The sequence below is a fragment of the Trypanosoma brucei genome, chromosome 11 (genome assembly GCF_000210295.1).
Source record: "Trypanosoma brucei gambiense DAL972 chromosome 11, complete sequence".
In the NCBI taxonomy this organism is placed as follows: domain Eukaryota; phylum Euglenozoa; class Kinetoplastea; order Trypanosomatida; family Trypanosomatidae; genus Trypanosoma; species Trypanosoma brucei.
In genome coordinates, this window is record NC_026744.1 from 2,418,197 (window position 1) to 2,436,396 (window position 18,200).

General features: G+C 50.2%; 9 protein-coding genes across 9 annotated transcripts; 8 read left to right on the forward strand and 1 right to left on the reverse strand.

Annotated features, from left to right (window-relative positions):
- Positions 1-183: 183 nt before the first annotated feature.
- TbgDal_XI9940 (DNA-dependent RNA polymerases, putative) lies at positions 184-588 on the forward strand (the record flags this gene model as incomplete). Its single annotated transcript, XM_011781837.1, has 1 exon — positions 184-588. The coding sequence occupies one exon, from the start codon at positions 184-186 to the stop codon at positions 586-588; it is 405 nt and encodes a 134-aa protein (XP_011780139.1).
- Positions 589-1,070: 482 nt separating this feature from the next.
- On the forward strand, positions 1,071-1,682 carry TbgDal_XI9950 (hypothetical protein, conserved; the record flags this gene model as incomplete). The annotated part of the gene is made up of 1 exon (XM_011781838.1): positions 1,071-1,682. One exon carries the CDS (start codon positions 1,071-1,073, stop codon positions 1,680-1,682), a length of 612 nt encoding a protein of 203 aa, XP_011780140.1.
- Positions 1,683-2,135: 453 nt separating this feature from the next.
- Positions 2,136-2,657, forward strand: TbgDal_XI9960 (hypothetical protein, conserved; the record flags this gene model as incomplete). The annotated part of the gene is made up of 1 exon (XM_011781839.1): positions 2,136-2,657. The coding sequence occupies one exon, from the start codon at positions 2,136-2,138 to the stop codon at positions 2,655-2,657; it is 522 nt and encodes a 173-aa protein (XP_011780141.1).
- A 725-nt stretch (positions 2,658-3,382) lies between these two features.
- Positions 3,383-5,059, forward strand: TbgDal_XI9970 (hypothetical protein, conserved; the record flags this gene model as incomplete). The annotated part of the gene is made up of 1 exon (XM_011781840.1): positions 3,383-5,059. One exon carries the CDS (start codon positions 3,383-3,385, stop codon positions 5,057-5,059), a length of 1,677 nt encoding a protein of 558 aa, XP_011780142.1.
- A 367-nt stretch (positions 5,060-5,426) lies between these two features.
- Positions 5,427-6,863, forward strand: TbgDal_XI9980 (hypothetical protein, conserved; the record flags this gene model as incomplete). Its single annotated transcript, XM_011781841.1, has 1 exon — positions 5,427-6,863. The coding sequence occupies one exon, from the start codon at positions 5,427-5,429 to the stop codon at positions 6,861-6,863; it is 1,437 nt and encodes a 478-aa protein (XP_011780143.1).
- Positions 6,864-7,384: 521 nt separating this feature from the next.
- On the forward strand, positions 7,385-9,049 carry TbgDal_XI9990 (protein kinase, putative; the record flags this gene model as incomplete). Its single annotated transcript, XM_011781842.1, has 1 exon — positions 7,385-9,049. The coding sequence occupies one exon, from the start codon at positions 7,385-7,387 to the stop codon at positions 9,047-9,049; it is 1,665 nt and encodes a 554-aa protein (XP_011780144.1).
- Positions 9,050-9,162: 113 nt separating this feature from the next.
- TbgDal_XI10000 (hypothetical protein, unlikely) lies at positions 9,163-9,462 on the reverse strand (the record flags this gene model as incomplete). Its single annotated transcript, XM_011781843.1, has 1 exon — positions 9,163-9,462. One exon carries the CDS (start codon positions 9,460-9,462, stop codon positions 9,163-9,165), a length of 300 nt encoding a protein of 99 aa, XP_011780145.1.
- Positions 9,463-10,324: 862 nt separating this feature from the next.
- On the forward strand, positions 10,325-12,466 carry TbgDal_XI10010 (hypothetical protein, conserved; the record flags this gene model as incomplete). The annotated part of the gene is made up of 1 exon (XM_011781844.1): positions 10,325-12,466. The coding sequence occupies one exon, from the start codon at positions 10,325-10,327 to the stop codon at positions 12,464-12,466; it is 2,142 nt and encodes a 713-aa protein (XP_011780146.1).
- A 769-nt stretch (positions 12,467-13,235) lies between these two features.
- TbgDal_XI10020 (hypothetical protein, conserved) lies at positions 13,236-16,973 on the forward strand (the record flags this gene model as incomplete). Its single annotated transcript, XM_011781845.1, has 1 exon — positions 13,236-16,973. The coding sequence occupies one exon, from the start codon at positions 13,236-13,238 to the stop codon at positions 16,971-16,973; it is 3,738 nt and encodes a 1,245-aa protein (XP_011780147.1).
- Positions 16,974-18,200: the final 1,227 nt, after the last annotated feature.

An 18,200-nucleotide genomic window follows, 5' to 3' on the forward strand; every position in this document is an offset into this window, starting at 1 on the left:
GCATGGACGCTTGGTATAAAGATAAAACAAGTATCCTGTTTCTCCCCAAAGTCTTGCTCGTCATTTGTTAACATTCGTTTAAAAGTTCCCTTTTTTATATCTTTTCACCTCTCTTAAGCGTTTGTTGGGTCGGTGTCACTTGGTTGAAGGGAGAATAAAGACGCTCGTGACTTCCACCTCGCAATGAGTTTTCACCCTCGGGATGCTTTCATCCTCCACCAAGAATACATACAACGTCTCAACGAAGGAGACGAAGTCGACACATCCGCCGAACAAAAAGTTGAACTGAACCTTCAGAGGCATGCGGATTCCGAGTCTGCAGCGACTGTCACATTTTCTCACGAGGATCATACGCTAGGAAATCCTTTGCGTCACGTGATTATGGAAGACCCGAGTGTGACGAGTGCCGGGTACGCCATTCCGCATCCACTAGAAGCAAAAATGCAACTTCATGTTCAGTCAAGTGAGTATGCCGTCGAAACGGTAGCCAAGGGTCTGGAGCGCTTGGCCGCTATTTGCGACGAGACGTTGAAAAGTTTCAACGCTTGCGTGGAGGCCATTTCCGCAGAGGACCCTGAGGGGCACTAGACCGATGTAGCGGTGTTGCTGCTCTGTGCTGAGGGTGATGCTTCCACGCAAGGTGTTTTCACTTTTAGCGGTAGCAGTGCTGGTGTCCGCATCGTCGAATAATATTTCTGGATTATGTCGGTGGGCTTTGTTTTTCATGCATCCGGTTATATAATATTTGGATACGCACTCGGTGTAGAAGCCCCAGTTGTGGTTTTCAAATAAATAAAGGAGTTTTGAATTCAATATCAAGATATGTTCGCTACCGCAATGTGAGGTGGATCCTTTGAATAATCTAAAACCCCCCAGAGAAGCGGCAAACTGCACGATGCTCTACCGCCTTTTAGTGTTGAGTCGAGAAACTCGTGTGTAACCCAACAAACCTCAATTTCCTCTTCCCCATTTTTGTTCAATCTCCATACACGTCTGCGTGATGAATCAACGTAGCTGCCAGCGTTTTCGCGCTACTCCATATTTTGAGAGCGAGTCCGGCTGGTGAAAAGATGAGTGTAACCCTTTCAGAGCCTAAGTCATCTGTCATTGTCAACGGACGTCGTCGCATAACATCAAAGTTTGTCGATGGCGGTGAGATGATTGAGGAATATGACGTCATTACTGATGACCTTCTACTTCGCAAGTACCGCTCAAGGACCACACTTGGAGGGTTTAGCACTTGGGAAGTTGAGGTGGGAAATGAAGCCTCAACGCGTAACTTGGACAAAGAATTAGTTGTGGAGACAAGTGGCAGCCCAGAAGTGGTAAAGCAGGATGCGTTGGAGTTTTATGTGTTCCGCATACGCAATCTTCCATACGCAAAGGAGGTGTTTAGTGTTGCCGTAGAGCATAGCAAACCAACCGATATGGGGGAAATTGTGGTGCGTACGAGCAACAAAAAATACTTCAAGAGGCTCTCCATACCTGATATGAACCGACGTAACCTTAAGTTGGATCCTGCTCAACTCTCCTTTGATGTACAGCACAACACGCTGATTATTCGGTACAAGAAGCCCCTAGTGGTTCTTGCCGCAGAAAGTGCGGCAAAGAAGGAACGAGCCTCGCTCCCAGCGAAACGCATCGATGATGCCGACTCTAGGACCAGTTGCAATCAGCAATAGGGGTGAGCCAGCAGCCGATTCCGGGGTGTCGTACATGGCACTTTTCAAACTGTTGTGCGTTTGCTTCGGTGTGCGGTTGCGCATGTCTTAGATTCGCGGCTGGTCACGGAACTCCTACTTTTCCCCTCTTTGCATTCGGCATCACCAACTGGACATCCCGGAGAGTTCCTCCCTCTGCGAGGCCGGGATTTATTTTTAACATACGACGTTGTAGCGTCACCTGCCTTTGCCTTTGCATTTCTGTGCTATCTTATTCTCATGTGGGATTCGCTGCTCAGGAGGGATCTACGCCACTAGGTCATAGACAGTAAGGCGTGAGGAGCCGTAGGTAACTAGGAAACGCAGAAGTGGCAAGGTAGCATAGCGACGTTAGTTGGTAGTAGGTAAAAATTCGTTCGCATTAGTTGGGGGCGTTACGTTTGGGATACAAGTGTGGCTTAATAACAAGGCAGAATGATTCGCAAGACTCCACCACGCCTTGTACGCGACCCGGTGCCGACTGACACCAAAGCTTTTTACTCGTGGTTTAGCGGTCAGGCGTATCGGCAGGAACGTGTTATTCCCGGTGGGTACCCCGCCGTCCGCGTGTATCCGGTATATGGTAAGAGATGGTTTACGGGTCGTACTGTAATGGCGATGATTGCTGGGTTTTCGCTTTTCGGTGCTTGGCATCGACCCGAGAAGGAGCGTTACAACATGGAAATGATGATTGAGTGGTCTGAGAGGCAAGCGGCCCACCTTCCATATCAAAAAGCCGAGGTGAACCTACGCTGCCTTATTACTAGCTACAAGCGGCATCGCTACGAACAGGAAAACCTCATCGATAAAGGTTTCGTAGGTCTAACATCGGAATTCCGCAAGTTCTTCTACCACGACGATGTGTGGCGCCCCCCACTGCACGATGTTCTCATGCACCCGTACGCAAAGTATGGCGGACCGTTGTTCAGCTACAATTGGACCATAGGATACTTTTGAGGTGGAATGCGGGGGGGGCCACCGGTTTGCATTTAATGAGCGTAGGTTATGCTTCTTCTTCTTCGTTGATTCGATAGATTTTTCGTTATCTGGCGAGTGCGACGCCCGTGGGCGGTTACTTCTTTTTTTTATTTTTTCGTCTTTCGCCGCGGTCGTCGCAGCATCGTGAGGGGAAGGCCGCAGAGGTTTGTGGAGAGTAGTGCAGGGTCCCCTCCTTTTTTTTCGAGTGTTACGCAATAAACACACATAACCGCTGGGGGATGTAACGTTTTCACATAGGTGACCATATTCCTTTGAAGCGGGGGCTCTGTAGCAGGGGGCCGTGTTTTATGTCGTTCGTTTTGTGGGAGTGTTGAACGAACGAACTGGAGAAGCGCATTGGTACACTACTGTATTCGGTTGTGCTGCGCCGCTTCTGGGAATTATCACTTACCTTCCTCGTTATGGTGAGAAGTGTAAGAAGTACATTTTGTGTCGCGATGCTGTTCCCACCACTCTCCTTGAGGCGCATTCCCTTTCCTTACCTTTGTTGTGTGAACAGCGTATCCACGCGTACTTGTGCGTGTTTTAGGCCCGTGTTATTGCACGTATTTCATTTTTCAAAGGATTTTCACAACGCTGCTTTGCGGTGGGGAAAGGTGTCTGTTAAATCAACCACAAAACTAGTGGGTGAGGTGGTGGCGCGAGAACTGCCGCTTTTTCACTTACTTTGATTCGTATCGTCGATGGATGAGGACATGTGTGTTGCCGCTGCGGCCTTCCGTGGCACAGAAGAGTACGCAGCCGTTTTTGACCTTGAAGTATGGAAGGCTCAACAGCAAGCGCGCTTACGTAGCGAAATTAATGAGGAAAAGGCGCGACTCCAAAAGGCAGTCGCGGAAGAAGTGCGAAAAAAAGAAGCACAACGCATAAGCGAGTTGGATGCCCTACAACAGGAGCTTCAGCAGTTGGCTCGTCGCCTACAGGTGCGTGAGGAAGCGCTTCATAGGCGAATTTCGCAGTTTGAAGTTCGCGAGGCTGCATTTGAGGACCGCCGTGTGAAAGTTGCAGAACAGCACGAGCAGCACCTTCTTTCGTTAGAAACTCGAACTAGGCGGCAACGCGAGGAAGCGGCTACGCAGGTCGATGTGCTCAAGGCTCAGCTAGCGGAGCGCGACCGATCAGTTGCTCTACTGGAAGAACGACTTTCTGCAGCAGAAAGTGAGTATGACAAGCTGCAGCGATATGTGTCCAGGGTATCGACTAGCGATGAGGACACAACACGCACCAACGCTCTTGAGGAGCAGCTGTGCGCTGCCAACTCAGCGATGGCCAAACTTCAACTGCAGTTGAAGGAGCGTGATTCAGAGCTAGCGTTGGCATCCAGAGAACGTGATCAACTGAAGCGTACGTGTGAAGTGTACAAGGACCAACTGTATCAGCTTACCAAGCGTTACAACCACTTACAAGAACAGTGCTGTCGTCGGGAACGGATGAGATTGGATGAAGAACGAAGGCGTATTGATGATTCGAAGCGACGGTATGGGATTGTAGAGCCGCGGATGGGTATGGAGACACGAAGTCCGCGCTGCTACGATTTGCTTGGTACTTTAGTTGCCGGTGAAACATCAACGAGGCGGCCAGGTGATGCACTTGCGCATGATGATTGTACGTTATTACTGCATGAATTAAAGAGCGACGTGGAGAAAGGAATGCAGAAGTTTGGGCGTAGGGGAAAAGGTGTCACGCAAACAAAGAGGCAGCAGGACTTGGTGTTCGCGGAGGTCGTGGTCCGTCAAGATGAGGAAGAGCCTTTACATGTTGAAGGCGGTAGTGATAGAGTTTGCCCAGTCGCGCATGGGGGACCCGCGGTGCCTGATACGGAGCTAGACACAGGATACGCTGATGACTTCGCTAATACAACGATTTCCTCTTTGTCGCACCGTGAAGGTGAGAACCACGGAGTGGCCGTGTCAACCTTTCCGGGGATGCCTATTGAGGAGGGCTTGGGACAGACGGATGTGGGCGACATTTCATCAACTTATTGCTACGCTGACATCGAGTCGTGGGGGTCTGGTGACGAAGAAACGCGCTGCAGACCAATTGAAAGGAAACTGAGAGGCGATGCCGCGGCTGACTTACCGCCGCTTGCGCCCGCACCTGCAATCAGTGACAGTTTCACCGACAGGTCTGCCGCACAACATGTGTCCCCGCCGAGGGAACCCATGGAAGGTCCGGGAGCGACCTCAATGGTGTCCACACGGGACTCGACGAGGGGAGAAATGATAGCATTCGTTGAAAAGCTACAAGAAAACAGGCGAAAACTACTCGACTCGGGTGTGTACAGGGAAGACGATAGTATTGTGAAGGAAATGAGTGATAAGATTGCTCTTTATGAAAATTTCCTGTCACAGAATTTTTAAGATGCTCATACTCTTTTGCTTATTAGCTACCCTACTGTCCGTGGTGACTTGGTGCCATGGCAGCTCCCCTACCTTCCCATCTTCGCGAGTTTGTTGCAGGGAAACGGCGATCCAACTATAGATCATATTCTACCATACACACATCCGTGAGTGCGGATACGCGACGCACACGCCTTTTTGGCGTATATGTTTTTTCCCCTCCCTTTGGCAATGCTGCTTTGTGGAATGTTAGGAGACATTGAGATGGTGTTTCCACGCTGTCACCTTGATTTTCCTATATTATCCTGTTGTTTGGGTTAGTGCGGCGCTGATACTTCCATATTTTTCTCCGCAGGCATCACTTTTTGTTCCCCCATCTTAGCCTCCAATGGATTTCCGCCTCCCCCTCTGCAGCGTCCTTAATTCAGAAGTGGGCCGTCGACACAAGATTCCGCACCGCACGCTTTCATTACCCAAAACTAGTCTTTTTGTTCGGTACCTTGATTCTGACGACACGCGGCTGCCCGTGCACTCGTTGTTAAATATTGTGCCGCAGCCCGCTGAAGATTATGAAACATACACTGGTGAGGACGATTGGGAAAAGAAAGTAGATGATGCTGCAGGAGTAGTGGGGGACTGTGGTGGTATAGACGGTAATCCACCCCGTTTTGACGAGATGGTGCAGTGGGTTATCGATGCCTTAAAAGATATCGAAGGATGTGGAGGTGCCGCTTCGGACGGTGTTGTGCTCTGCGGGAGATGGGTAGTAGCAGACGACTGCAGTTGGGTGGTGCCTTCCCGAACCCCAATACTTCACTCTCCGCGCGATGTTTTCCTCGCGATGCGCAATTCACCAAAATTTTTGCGTGATGTCCACCATCAGATACTGAGTGGGGACATGTCCTCGGCGGGAATGGGATCGACGGTAGAGTTGACACTAGCAAAAGCCGTTGGTAAAAATCCGGCAAATGACTTTCGTGTGTTTGTTCCTTATCGACTTGTCAAGGCGGAGGACACATTCCGTGTCACAATATGGGAGGGGCGTGTTTTTGCTGGCGTTTGCCAACGTTCGACTGACGTGTGCTTCCCATCGTTAATGTCGTGGGATTTGAGAACGCATTCTGAGAACTATGATCACGTATTGCGCCATATTGAAGGAGCGAGGCTACTTGAACGAAGCATTGAGGCTGATCCCTACCTGCGCACATTCCTTTTGCGAAAAGTGGAGGCCAATGAGGTCGAGGGTGCAGTCAGCCCTTGTTCGGTTCTCCTGCTATCCGTGGATGTGGTGTTTGAGGGTGTGTCGCTTCCCCTTTACATCGTCAGCGCCAAGGTGCGATGTTTTAAGCACGACAGGCTTCGGGACCCGCTCTGTGTTTCACCATTTATTAAGGAGGAGGACAACAACGGTTCTGAGGAAGGGGTAAACGCCGTTGGAGGTGGGGTTGATGGTGACAGGAGCGATGGCATTGACACGAAAGAAATGCTCGACGATTCCGTTATTTTCTTTCGACTTTTTCGCGATGTCAATAATTGGAATGTACACGTGACGCTTTGCCTCCACCCTGACGGAGGCGAAGTTTCCGGTGACGTTGACGAAGGCGTCAATATTGTGCCCTCCCCTCGGCGAGATCGGCGCTTCTTCGTTATTGCCTCCGAGCGGAGCGACTTGGTATTGACTAAGGAGCCGATATTGAAGCGGGGGATGCCGCTGGAGTTCCTGAGGCCGGAGCTGTTAGGAGACATTGGTGAGGGACTCCCGCAGGTATGGAAAGACCGGCTACTCCGTTGTTTATCTCTCGTACAGCGGTCACAGGAGCTTTAAGTGACAAATTGCACTGTAGTGCCTTCATGGTGGAAGTGGGTGTAGCATCCAGGTCCTTTGGCTATATGTTGCGCTGTACTACGTTTTGTCGGGTGGTACACTTTTAAGTAAAGCCTTCTGGCACTAATTTTATCTGTTGCTCTGCGCAACGTCTTTCTTTTCCGATTGCCTGCTTTTCTCGTGCTACTTACCACGATTTTCGCCATTACCTCTTTTTTCTTTGCTAATTTTTTTTACTTTTTACAGGACGTAGCATGGTTGTGGGCTTCCGCATTTAAATTACATCTGTTGGTCGCCTTCCCTCCGTCTCTACTGTTACCGGAAGAGGGCCTTCTGCGGGTGTTGTAACTGGAACTCCGACGTCATAGGACCTAACTTTGGGATAGCGTTGCGCTGAGGAGTTGAGGCCACTCACGAACTAGACGGGAAGTTCTAAATAAGCCGATCCACTTTATTTATTGAGCAAGAGAAGACTTACGAGGGGAGAAGGTACTATACGTTTAAACCTATCCCTTGACGGAATGTCTACGGGAAAGATAATTGGTGATCACAGATACTTGATTGAGGGCCTTATTGCAAAGGGAACCTTTAGTAATGTACATCGCTGCGTGGACTTGACAACAGACAAGGTCTACGCGGTAAAGGTTATAAGTAAATCGGTAATTGAATCGCAGAACATGAGTGTGACCGTGGTTAGAGAGGTGAGTGCTATGGAGGCTGCACCTCCTTCGCCATATTTGGTGAGGCTCGTTGACAAACTTGTTTCGTCTCGTAACTATTATCTTGTTATGAATGTGGTGGAGGGTTGCACACTTCTAGACGTCATTGAAAAAAAATATCGACCCAGACCGCCACTGCGGTGGGTACGATCTATATTTCGACAGTTGCTAAATGGCCTCTACACACTTCATGGGGCAAATGTAGTACATCGTGACATTAAGCCGGAAAACTTGCTGCTGAATAGGAGTTACACCCGACTTGTTATATCGGATTTCGGTTTTGCCTGCTGTGCCCCACCCGGCCGATCGCTTCACCATTCGTGCGGCACGATGAATTACTGTGCCCCTGAGTTATTAGTACCCAAACCGGCTTACGATGGCCGAAAGGTTGACGTGTGGGCTGCGGGGGTCACACTGTATGTTATGATCTTCGGCGTTCACCCTTTTCAGGCTCGTAAAGAAGGTTGTGCGGATAGCCTTGCTGAGGTAATCACCTCCGGTGCGTACACTCTTCCGCACAGCCTTCAACCTGAACTCGAGCACCTTCTTTCAGTTATGCTCGAGCCAGACCCTGCGTTGCGATGGTCTGTCAGGAAGCTGCTGAGACATGTATGGGTGCTGGGCGGTATGGTGGGCGGAGTCACGGGTCGATCATCGTTGAGGCTCACCACACCTACCCCTGGATCCACAGGAGTAGCGAATCGAGATGCAAACACGCCGGAAGACTATGTCGTGCGTTCTCGGTTCGCCCGGGCACTGCGTGCGGATGATACTGATCCTTCAGCGAGGCAGTTTCGCTCTTGCCCCGATTTGCGCCGCGAAATGAATAATTTCCTTGATGCCTGCGATAGTGATGGGGAGGACGCCGAGTGGGATGGTGATTTTAGCAATGGCAACAGCACTCACGATGGTTACACTAAGTTTAGTAGTTTGAACGTTAGTTTAACCGATATTGGAAGGGGGAGGCAACCTTCGGACCTAGACGGCTTCTCTGAGTCTACTGCTTTCGCAACCAATGGGAGCTACAGCTCCTTGTTTTCGGCAGACCAACTGTTATTGGACCCAGACGAAACTCCAGATACACCTAAAGGTGATTTTCTGCTTACGGTGAGGGTCATCGTCAACTTTGCACTTTTTTGTACCACCCTGGTAATTGTGGCTGCACTTCGGTTTTTGTTTGACGTCCCTGTAAGAGACCTGCCTTTGCCTCCATTTGTCATTAGTATAATGGAGTATCTGCTGGTGCCACCGCATGAAAGGCTTGCTCAGAGTTTTGAGGTGCGTCGCATGCGTCACCGCTTTCCCTGTGCTGCGCTGAGGCGGCTGGTGGCGTCTGCGGAGCGCGCCATTCAGCGATCAAGTTGGTGTCGCCGGATTATGCCGGTTCGTGGAGTTGACGAAGGGACGGATGTGCCGCTTGGGACTGGAAGACGTGGCATTGTGCTCCGTTGGCTGGAGAAGAACTAGCCGGATTCCAGGTTTCCACTATACGCTTTTTTATCTTATTTGTTCTTGGGCATCGTCCAAAGGTATAACGTCCCGGGTCTTCGCCATTTAGCCTTTTCCTTCTGATATATTTGCTATTTTGGCAATTGGAAGCCAAAACTCATTGTGTTCTGACTTGACCACACCTTAGCCCTACGGTGAACCTGCAAAACGCAATGCAGTCTGCACGTTCGGGGTGCTTGTATGTGAATATATATCTTTCCGCTCACCGACAGCGCTTTGGGTCTGCGTGAATAATTGTGGTTCTGCACAGATGCGCTCACTCGATACGTCACTACCCTATGCATTGCCTTTTCCAGTTTCCCCCGTGCTGAAACGCTATAATGTTTTTCCAGTTTTGTTTTTGAAAGCTTCGTGTTCCGCCCATGAATCATATATAACGCTGGCTGAGTACAGTTCTACGCGGTGGGAACGGACTCTCCTGGATGAGGGTGACTGTGTCATTTTGAGGTGTGAGCCATGTTACGGGGTGCGTAATTAGGTGAAGAATCTGAATCAACGGGCTCCACGGTTCTTCAAAAATTTTCAGCATGCCGTGCAGCAAAGGTTATGCCTATCACTGAGGGGTGCGGTGAGACGGTCTTCAGTGCCTACGGGCAGGTTGGGAAAGAGCCGCTCGTTCTGCCGGAGCAACCAGGTTCCTGGTGCGCTGTACGGCATATCTCTTTGGCTGAGGTATTGTGGTTCGTGGGAAAGGGAGAATGTCCTGTTGTGTTCTCGTACGCGGTAGCTGTTGTCGTCAATGTGGCTCCGCGAAACGCCATCTAAGGTTCGAAACTCCGGGTGCTGATTAGCAGGCAGATAGCGAAATGATGTGGGTGGGTGGGTTGGGGAGGACTGCGGCAAGGGCTGTTTGATAAAAATGATGATGCAATTAAGGTCATCAGACCGCTGAGGTGGCCCACGAAGGAGTAAATCTTTTGTGTGCGCCCCCTCTGCGGGTGGCTCGTGCGGAGATTATGGTGCAAGCCTACTGTATAGCAGTGGTTTCTTCCCTCTTCCCTAATGGTGTTGCCATCTTTTCTATTTTCCAGCAGACACTTATTCTCTACCAGCCTTGCCCTTGCCTTTTTCACCTTGATATCCTATTTTTCACATCACAAAGCCATCCTTAATAGCATCCTAAAACCGGTCCCTTTGAAGGACGCAGCATCTCACAACACCGCCTTCCACGAATTAGGCGGCAGCAAGTGAAGCAGCGGCTGTTAACAAGAGTAGCATAGAGAAAGCACATAAATGCATTCGAAAGCATCCTCTGTTTACATCGAGGCGTGCAAACGCGACCACGCAGAGTGTGCATTGGAGTTTGTGTACGCCTTGGATAACAATGAGTCAGAGGTGTGTCTTTCCAACCGAACCGTGCACCTTAATGATATCGATGTGAAATGTATTGCCGAAACACTGCAGACCACTCGACACACCGTCCGCGCCCTGATCATGGAGGGAAACGCCTTCGGGTTGAATGGACTTCAGGCATTGCTTGAGGCAATAGAGGTGAACCCTGGAATTGTGCGCGAGCTGAGGCTCGGGCGGAACAAGTTGAAGGACCAAGCAGCTGTTGTTATTGGGCATGTACTCTCTCGAAGTGGTTGTGGACTACGAGTACTTGACTTGTCTGAGAACGAAATCACTAAACTGGGTGTTATACCTATAGCAGCCGCTCTAAGCAATGGCTTATGTGATATTGTAGAACTTTCCTTCCACAATAATAAGATCGAAGCTGATGCCGCGACGTACCTTGGACAGGCCATCCGTCAGGCTGGGAAACTGAAACACCTTCATCTTGGTTACAACACCATACGCGACGAGGGTGCTGTACAGCTTGCCAAGTGCATTCCGGTTACCGTCAGTTTATCAACCCTGGATCTTACCGCAAACCGTATTGGCGCAAGCGGTGGCAGGGAACTGGCCAGAGCTTTGATGACAACCACATGCAATATACAGCGGTTGAACCTTCGCCACAATTTATTTGATAGCGAAACAATCGAGATGTACGGTGAGGTGATTGCAAGGAATACTTCCCTCATTCAACTCTTCTTGGGTTTTATGAACCCTGCCCCAGAGTCAGCCGCGGTGGTGCTTTCCTCGCTCAGGAAGAACCGCACGATGCTGCTGTTGGATATATACGGCTGGAAGCTTCCACCTGATGAGGCGTGGACCATCATTAACAGTATACAGAAATCCAACACTATCCTTATGGCCCTAGTGACTGATGCCTGTCAGAGTATAGCAAAACAGATAGACCAAGGAAATGAGGAGAGAGACTATCAAGGCCAATATCCTATATATGTCGGCCCAGACGACCGCGACGCATACATGGCCACAAAGAGTCTACGTCGTGCCTCCCGCGCGCAATCGAGACGCCAATCACGGAGCAATTCCCGCATAGCGAGTTCACGAAATGCGACTCCCTCTGCTCTCACCACTCCCGTCAACCGAAGGCAGCACGAGCGTACCTCTTCTCGGAAGAACTCTGAGAACCAGTCACGGCAATCAGCAAGTAATTCTCAAATCGGTCGAGAACCTAACTCTCAGAGAGACCAAAGCTATGTGGTCCCTCCCCATACGACGTCCACCGACAGGTCCCAGGAGAAGCATCGCGACATTCAAAAACGCTCGAGTAGAGGACTGGATCCCAGTGCCTCATACGATGCGCGAGTTAATCAGGGGACCAACGATGCTTCCCCAATGTCCGTATTTGAACTCGCACAATCAAATAAGGCCCTTGAGAGCCTTGTTGATGAGCTGCGACGGGAAATTGCGAGGCAAAAGGAGAACTATCGTGCCCTGGAAGCCCGCGTGACCGCATTGGAGATGCAGGGTCGGTGCCCCACCGTGCCTCAGCACCGTACCTCAGGGGTCCCCTCTCGGGAGGAAACCGTTGATCTCCGTCGATTGGGGAGGCCGCCGAGCACCACGAACGATGATGCCTCACACCCAGCGAAGTCAATTATGAGTACTCCCTGCAACAGTGAGCGGGCGTATGATTTGCCTTCCCCTGGCGACCTTCGGCGAACAAACACGCAGTCGGATTTTGCACCCCCCAACCGATCAGCCTCTGCGGTGGAGTTATATTCCTTGAGGAGGAGGCGAAGCAATGCGCTAATAACTACCGGCCACGACCTTAACCAAAGTCGAACGAGCGAGGTGGAATCTCGCGGGGCGCCTGCCGAGTACCCACAGTTGAATTCACTTCGTGGTGATCCGTCATTCCCCCCAGCTGAACCGGTACAACTTCCAATGGAAAACAAACCACTCGAAGTGGTGCTGCAAACATCCGCGAAACCACGCGAAGAGACTACAGTCTACTTGGGGCCCGGACCGTGCAAAGATAAGGACCCACCGCGCCGTAAAGGTTCCGTCCAATCCATATATTGATAGAGGATGCAAAATATATTTAAGTTGACACGTGAAGGGGAAAACTTATTATAAAGGTTTTGCAAACCAAAGAGTGAACTTGATAGAATAGGCGTGATGGATTAGAGGGGATCAACGGATAAAAATCTGTGGGCACGACGAAGGAAATGCTGAAACGGTGAGGGAGATTGGTGTGTAGGGTTAGACCTACCGTATAACCATCAGAAGTGGCAACAGAGGGCGGTGGAGCGTCAGAAAGGATCTGAGGACTTGATTATTCGACGTCGTTTCGTAGACGGCGTGTCCCGTTGCATTACGAGGTGGGACCCAGTGTGGACAACGCACGTACTCGTATGTAAGGAGGATAACATGCAATTGTTATTTCATTTGCGTTCTGCAAGGAGTAAGTTCCTCCCCACCACCACCCTGCGGTGCGATGCCTCACTTCACATAGTACTATGTGGAGTAGTCTGCTGTGCTTGTAGTAGTTCGACGTATTTTGTGCCAACTACTCTACTGCTTTTTTTTTTGACCATTTTCGGTAGTTGCGACTTGTTCTGTTTGTGTCTGACCCTTTCGATGCTTCAAAAAAAAAAAAAACGGAACACATCCGGTAAAAGTGTAATTAATTCACTTCCCTCATCTTGAATACTTGGAATGCCGCGGGGGAACTGTCGGTAATACTTAGAGTGATTCATCGTTTTTTTTTTTTCGTTTTCACCACCTCTACACTGTTTTCCCGGATTTCAATTTATCTTCTTTCCTCGTAACCAGGGATAGTGAGGCGGGGATGTCCGCATTTGAGTTTCTTCGGGGGAAGCTCGGCGGCAAGGTACCCGTGCGTTTGGATTGTGTACCACCTTGGGCCCAGTGCTCGTCAGGGGGAAAAGTGGAAGAGGCAGATTGGCAGTCGGCACTCGACGCGCTTTCCGCTGGGCAGTTGTTTCTACTCAGAGGCATTACGTCAGAATGGCGGTCCGGTAACCTTGTTCAAGTGAATCGCTATCTTCAGGGTTGCACCGCTTACTTCGACCCCAGTAAGCCGCATCTATTGGCGTACTTCGTCGGCCTCGGTGGTATTGACTTATTCGTGACGTTATTGTGCGATGTTAATGTGCCGAATGGGGCTGCTGATAGTTCTCCCCAAGCGCCCTTTAGAGCGGACTCACGAGACGCGACTCCCTTCCACCTTGTCGGTGCTATCGATTTAATGTTACGTGTTCTAACGGAGCTAATGGTATGCCACAACGAACTTGGTTGGTATTATTACGACCGATACCCCGGACTGTTTTTCCGACTACTCGAGCTTGCTAACGTGCCAGAGTTGAGATTGGTGTCTTTGATGATGCTGGAGCACCTCCTTCTTTGCGTAGGACCCGTGCTAGAGATATCAAAGGTTCCGGCGTTGCAGAAACTCATTCGTGTCGGTGACGATGTGGTGCTGGCTGTTATATGCCGCGTTGTTTCTCTTTTGATTGTGCCTGGTGTAGTGCTTGATCAGAGGGAGTCCGTTCCACACCGCCTTCTCTTTCCCGAAACCTTGCTTCCACTTCAACGCATCCAACGTGTCATCGATAGCAACGTTTTGTGGCTCATTGGTGAGAAGGGACTCGTACAGCGCCTGGTGGCGTTGTGTGAAGTGACGGAGCCGAACAGCTTTCGCATGGCCCTTGGCAGCGAAAATCTTTCAAACTCACTTGCCGGTTACTCATTCCCTGTTTTGCTCCCGAATGAAGCTAGAGCAGCAACCCCGATTACCACCCGAGGGTTGGACGTAAACGGTTTGACCGAATACGGTCTCGGTGATCCCAATGTTCTTCAGCCTTTTGTAGCAGATGGTAATGGCGTTGACCGCGGGGAGGGTGGCCGTGTTCGTGATTATGCCAGCAGCGTGGGCGCTAACCCTGTTAGTCCAACGGCAACCTTGCCGGTTGAAGTGGTGGATACACTTCGGGCCTTCCTGCAGCCCTCATTGGGTGTTTCGGCGGCGTTGTATCAAGATGATGATGGTGCGTCTGAAATTTCTGTTGAGACGACCGGCTCAGGTATAGATTTTAGTTGGTTTGTTGGTTGTGTGGATGCTAAGCAAAGATGGAGACTCCGCGATCTGACGCTGTGTGAGGAACTAGACGACAACCGTGTGCTTCTTTGTGGATTTGGACCACCCTCTGATAAAAAGGCGAAAGAGAGTTTTGAGGAGAAAAACCGTGCCTTCTGGAACTTCCTTTCTCCAGTAATGCGGGTTCCCCTTACATTACACAACAGGTATGCAATTGTTGGTGCGCAAAGTGAGGTCATTTTTGTACTGAATGTCATGCTATCCACCTTCTTCGTCGGAGATGTGTGGCGGACGATGAAGGAATGCAAGTGGATTGAGGTAGCGAGTAAATTCTACGATAGGGCATTCCAACCTCGCGGTGACAGTCAAGTTTTGTCTCCGTATCTTGAGCAGTGGCAGCACATGCAAGAACTGCGGCTTCTCCCTCGCTTTTTAATACCTGAAAATGGCGCTGGGGAAGCCAGAAGAGCACCGAAGCAGCGCACTATTAAGCGCGGCTACGCTGCGGAGAAATACCACAGGAACGAGGACGGTGTGGACGACAACAGTAACAGCAGTGACAGTGAGGCTGATAGTGACGATGAACGCGAAGAGGGACATCTGTTATCTGCCATGCGACCGGGAGAGGACAAGGAGGCGTATAGGCGACCTAACAGTGGCCACATGAACGCGGATACTGAAGAAGGAATAGACGAAAAAACTCATCATCACGAGGCGGAAACAATACGAAAATTGGAGTTGTTGCGCGGTGTGTTGGAATTCTTGAACACCCAGGACCGTTTTGAGTGCTCCATGCTTCAACAAGGTGACATTTTGAGTCAGGCCGCTCCATTGGCGCTTAAGGTAGCTAAGATGCTAGCAAATCGCAGTGAGGACAGCTGTGTTGAGACGACAGCTTGCCACGCACTGGAGGGTTATCTTAGGTGTTTTTCCTTTGGTTGTGTGAGTAGGAGCTCTCCAAATGAACCACAAACAGCTATTGGTGATATTCTCATGAGATCTATATTAGAGCACCGTGTGTACAACGCTACATTCGTGCCTGGGCTCAGTGATTCTCTCACTCCCTCGAAGCGGATCGAAAGTGTATTCTCTTTGCTTGGAGAACTCGTTCGATATCACTATGATAACCTTATGCTTCTTCAAGAGTATGTAATAGGGAACGTGGAATTATCCCACCTCAACGATCCCGCAGTCACGGTTTCATCTCATTCCCGTCAGCTACATGTTGGGTCAGGGCAAGTAGAGCAACTCATTCGTCTTCCTCCACTTGACAGAGAGGAGCATGAACCTTTCGTTCGAGTGCTCCTGCGTCGCCTGCGTGGCTACGGGTGCGACACCAACCTGTTTATGCGCAGCCTCCTGCTTTCGTTGACTCCAGGGCTGCGGTCTAAGATAAATTACATGTGGAAACCGGTCACTGAAGCCACGGTGGATGCGGGCGAGTCGCTCAGCTCTTCCTCTCGTATTGGAGACATCGTAACCGGCTACCCGCACCGGTTCAGTTACATCACCGCGTGTTCAAGGAGGTTCGTTGTAGTTATCAGCGAGATGCAACGAATGGAAAAGGCACTGGGAAAAGCGGTCGATGCGCCTACTTCGACTCCCGATCCAACACGAGCGCTGGAGAATGCACGTTCCTCCTCTTTTGGACATATCGCTCACTTGACACTATGGGATATGTTGCAACTGTTATTGCGGAGCCCGCACCGCTTTTCACTGGAGGAAAGACCGTTTCCCGTGTTTTTTGACGACACCGACCGGGCAATTGTAATGGGTGAGATTGACTTGCCGCTGGTGGGCCCGCCTCCGCATCTTGTTCAGCCTCTTTTCGAGAAGAGAGATCACTATAAGTCACTTTCGGAGCTCGAGAAAACTCTGCTCCGGGAGCCGCATGAGCTAGTATACGGCATGTTGGGGCCACTGAACGCGGAGAGAATCCACGGTACTGGGCGTCTTTGTGTGGTTACAACTTGCATTTTAGTTTTTGCTCGCGTTGCCTGTTTAGGTGGCGCCGGTGCCGTCCGCGGTGTGCTGGAAAAGCTAAAGCCGCTGGCGCGGGTAGGCTATGAGAAGTGGAAAAAGGAACGAGAAGCCCTTGGTCGAGGTGTGAAAAAAAGGAGGCGTGGCGACAGGTGGGGCCCGGGAAGGTGCTTTAATGATGATCGTGCTGCTTCTGATGGTCAGTGCCACTGTAAGGCAGAGGATGGCCGCCTCCGATGCTCTGCATTTCTACTACACGGCCACTGTAAGCCACTTGGCGCTGTTGAGTTGTACTACAGGTGCTATGGTGGGTGCTTTTTCCGAAACATGTTCCGACTTCTTTGCTTCTGGGTGGGGCACTACGGGGCATGCCAGCGCTACGTGGAGACGCTATTTTACTGCACCGAAGTGCCATTCGCCGAGTTGAAGAGTGTAATGTTGTATCTGTTCCGGCTGTTGCCTGATTACTTTCTTCCGGACATGGCGTGACGAAGGTGAAGTTTGGCTGCTCTATGCGCGCTATCTATGTCTATATCTATATATTGCATACACCCGTGCACTGCTAGTTTTCCTGGTGGTTGAGTTACATCAGTACACAAGGACGGAGGGAAAAGGCTGGCTATTCGGCTTGTAAGATGCAATCCGGAAAAGGGTGTCCGTTTCGGGTAGCGTCCGTGTGGAGTTTTAAGGTGAGGTTGCCTGTAGCAGGTTGTTGGGAACTCGCGCTGGCGAAAAGTAGGGTATCTGTAACATAAATAAGGGAACGAAAGCAAGCCATAGAGGGGAAAAACATGTCAAAGGCGTGCGAGATTAATTAGCATGGGCTCGGTGGTAGCAGGTAATGGTATTAAACCGGAAATGTGAGACTGGACACAGTGGACCTCAAGAAATATATACATGCGCGTGTGTGTGTTTGTATTTCCCACGAAAAGGTGGAGCAAAGTGTCCGTGAGTTCCTCCTTTTTTGTTCCGTTTGTTGTTTACTGATTTCTCGCATTCAACATGCCCCACCCCTCCCCACTCCAAAAAAAAAAGTGGTCGACTTAACGTGAACGACGGCTGAGTGCGGTTTAAGCTGTGATTGAGCGTGAGGGAAGGACATGCACACATGTGTGGGAGAATTACCTTTGTTGTTATAGAGTCACCATTGCTCCCTTCGTATGATATGAGTGCCTGTGCAAACTCTTCCACGTAGCTGATTCGCGACCGAAACACGAATGAAATAAAGTTACGAAGGGTGTATTCCTGCGACAGTCTGAGGGGGATTATTACTTTCCACACTTACTCACATTCATTCATTTATTTGCTTTGCTTTCCTTTCCGTGTTCGTTCTTTTCCTTATATCTTCTGGTTGGTTTTGAAAATTGTAGGTTGACAGGCTGAAACACGAGGGAACGTATACGTGTGTGTGTTTGTGTGTTGGGGAAGCGGGTTGTGACCGCAGGATTTGCGTGATTGTCGAGAAAAAGGAGAAGTGAGATTGTCATTTTTCCGTTTCCTCTGCTCACTTACCCTTTTTTCCATTACGTAACGGTGGACCATTATGAGGTAAGGGGTTGTCTACCAACCCACAAGCAAGCGGATATTTATTTGTACACGTGTATATACATATACGTGGATCCTCTTGAGAAACTCGCCGTGTACCCGACAAAGCGCCTGCAATCGAAGAGTTTGTGAGGTTCATGCGATGGGGAGGGCACGCCATTCCTCTTTTGC